This window comes from Orycteropus afer, unplaced genomic scaffold, assembly GCF_000298275.1.
Source record: "Orycteropus afer afer isolate SDZICR_OR568_19922 unplaced genomic scaffold, OryAfe1.0 scaffold00024, whole genome shotgun sequence".
Classification (NCBI taxonomy): Eukaryota; Metazoa; Chordata; class Mammalia; order Tubulidentata; family Orycteropodidae; genus Orycteropus; species Orycteropus afer.
The window spans coordinates 17,742,804-17,746,011 of record NW_006921611.1 but is presented as its reverse complement, the minus strand read 5'-3'; the positions used below and the strand labels follow the sequence as shown (position 1 = coordinate 17,746,011).

The window sequence follows — 3,208 nt, the reverse complement described above, 5'->3', positions numbered from 1 at the left end:
TTTTTTTTTTTTTTTTAAAGTTAAATCAAGTTCTGTATACAAACTGCCTCTAAAAACATCAAAGATTCCTTTTCCTAGTTAAGCCTCTCAAAATATATATAAAAATTGTGTTTTAGGAATTTGATCTTTTATTATAAGATATGTAACTTACTATTAACTCTAGTAAATAGATATATTTTATTAAAATAAACATCTGTGTATGAATTGTAGATGCTTAGTCTCTACAAAAATTATAGCAATTTTCCTATTCTGTCAATAACAAAGGCACTTAAGTAATCAGGATGAGATATGTATCATGCTTCAGCTATTTCATCTTGTTGGAATTTAGTATCTGTTATCAGGTTCACATGCTCTGGCATAATGTAAAGATAGTATATCTTTCACAATTCTTTTTTTATTTTATACATGTTACTTATATAACAATCTACTGTACATAATCCTTCAGCCATGATATGTGTGTGTGTGTGTGTGTGTATGTGTGTAATTTCAAGTAACTGAACTGCATTTTGGGGATCCCTCAGTTAACTCAATCTTCTCTTAAGGAATGCATTTAAGTTATTTGGTTCAGATTATGTTGCATGAACAATGAAACCTGCAGGCTAGGGATTAAAAATATGAAAAACTAAATAAAATATTAAGCAAGAACTGTATCACGTAAAGTGATTATTTGGACTATTTGGAGAGAACTACTTTATGAGTATTTTTTAAAGTAAATTTAACCACAGTTTTTACCCTTTCTAATCATGTTGCATTGAAGTTCTCTTCTTCATCTCTAGAAAATCTCCTAAACCTAAAAATGCTGGAAGTGGAAGGATCATAGGTGTGTGTAGTTCAGCCTTCTTGTTTCACAGATAGGTAAACTGAGGCCCAGAAATGGAAAGCCACATGACCCACATCACAGAGCTGGCAAGTGGCAAAGGTCGAACCAGAATCCATGCCGCCTTATTCCACTCCAGTAGTCTCCTCACTATTTCAGGCCATCTGCTTTAGGAAAGGACATGGACAATGTGCTGAATGAGTCAGGATCATGCCAGTTCCCCACAGGGACAACCCATGTTCTGGTCTGCAATTGAGCACAGCCTCCTTTCCTCCTCCTCATAAGAATGGCATCAACCAGGTACCTTGTTATACTGTAGGCTGGAATACTTAGTCCCACAGCCAGTGACCTGAGCCAGAGTTGTCTTTATTAAAGTTTAAAGCAAAGCCATTAAAGAGTAAGCAGAGGCATAAAGTATAGAAACCCATCAATGTCCTACTAACAACTGGGACCAGCTCTTCAAATGCCTGGTCTACTCCAACCTCTCCTTTCTAAAATGCCTCTCTTACCGTCCAGCCATGGATCACCACGAAGGTTTTGCTGCTGTGGTTGAAGTGGCAGTTAGCTACAGACTCTGCCACTCCGGGAATGAGATGACAAGTGTCTTCAACTGTATCTTCAGGGGTCCTAAGGGCAAATTTACTTTCAATGTCTCTAAAATCTCTTCCTCCTGTAATTCCTGAAAGGGAAAATTGGATAAGAGGTTAACTATAAGATTATTTTGCCTTTGTTTTCTTGAATGTTATGTTTTAGATTCATAAACAGCCACCACCAATGATGTATTTGTTAAAATTTTATTTATGTTGTTATTGTTGCTGTTGAGAATATACACAGCAAAACAAACACCAATTCAGTACAATTCAATAGTTGCTACATGTCTGATTCGGTGGCATTGATCATATCGATGTTGTGCAGCCATTCTCATCCTCCTTTTCTCAGTTGTTCCTCCTCCATTAGCATAACTTTACTGCTCTCTAAATTTCCTATCTAATCTTATGAGTGAAAACAAAACAAACACCACCATTGAGTTGATTCCTACTCACAGACTGCCTCATCTTTTTTCCCACGAGCAGCTGGTGGGTTTGAACTGCCAACCTTTTGGTTAGCAGCCAACCACCCATCACCCGAGCTCCTTAAACTTATGAGTGGCTATTGCCCGTTTGACCCCATATCAACAGATCTTAAGAGACCACAATGCTCAAGGTACACATTCCAAAGTAGTTCAGCTAAACTATTGTTTGGTTTTAAGACTTCAGGAGATCACCAATGGTATTTTGTGGTTCTTAAGTGTTTAGAAATTGATGTGGATTGAAAAGAGCAGCTGATCCTCTAGTGGTGATCACAGCTGGCTGAGATGATCTTAAGATAATTGTGTTAAGCAACATCGGTCTCTCCTTCCAGCCTCTTCTCTGGCTCTCTCTGTCAGAATGTGTGTTTGTCTTTGTGTATATGTGGGTTGAAGTACACACATACACACATACAATTTCAATAACTGAACTGCTACTTGAGGATCCCTGAGTCAACTCAATTTTCCTTCAAGGCATCAATTTAAGTGTTTTTGCCCAGGTTATGTTGCTAATAGTGGAAAAGAAAGTGGGTGCCAGAACCCAGGTCTCTTGGTTCTAGTTCAAAGTTCCTTCTTCTAGAGAACATTGGGTCATGGCTCTCCTGTTGCATAGATGCATTTATTTAATATGTTATTTCACACTCTTTAGATCTCTAATTATATCAAAAGGAACATCTTCCTATAATATCCAATTAGGCTTCTTTGGGGAAAGCCTGTTCCCTGTTCACTCTTGTAATTTAAAAAATATTAACCTTGAGCAACGTGGAAGCTTGAGGAGGTTTGTGTATGGCATTCTTCTTACCCCATGACAAGATACATCAGTTCTCAATGATATTTCAAGAAATGATTAAGAAATAATACCTGTGCTGTGTATGTGGTATGGTTAATTTTTTCCCCAAATATTATTTTTCCTTTTATGTTATTATAGCCTTTCACACAAAAGCAAAGCTTAAAAAAACTACAGCAAAGCTGTTTTTTGAATACGCCCATTTTGGGTCATCATGTTTATTCCAAATTAAGTAAAGGGAGAAAGACAACCTTAGCCTGTCTTTTGAATCTCTGTGTAATAAATCTCAATGCTGCTAAATCATCACAGGGTACTTTAGATAACACCTGTAATATCACAGTGAATATTTCAAGTGAATTATATCATAAATAAAATCAGACTCTTCAAAAAGCACAGCACAGTCCAAAGGAATTACATTTGGGGAAATTATTAAATTCCTTGGTAAGTAAAAAACAAAACGATGTATTTACTAGAAGAAGGCAATAACTTGTAGATTTTAGATTTACCTATATAGGAGCTCTGGTAGCATAGTGCCTAA

At 36.6% G+C, this 3,208-nt stretch overlaps 1 protein-coding gene across 1 annotated transcript in view; it reads right to left on the bottom strand.

The window, feature by feature from the left end:
* The window catches only part of LPL (lipoprotein lipase), a 28,677-nt gene that overhangs the window by 16,915 nt on the left and 8,554 nt on the right, over positions 1–3,208 (bottom strand). The window contains exon 2 of the mRNA XM_042783663.1: positions 1,327–1,496. Coding sequence (XP_042639597.1) covers positions 1,327–1,496 — 170 coding nt within the window. The remainder of the gene's footprint in view (positions 1–1,326; positions 1,497–3,208) is intronic.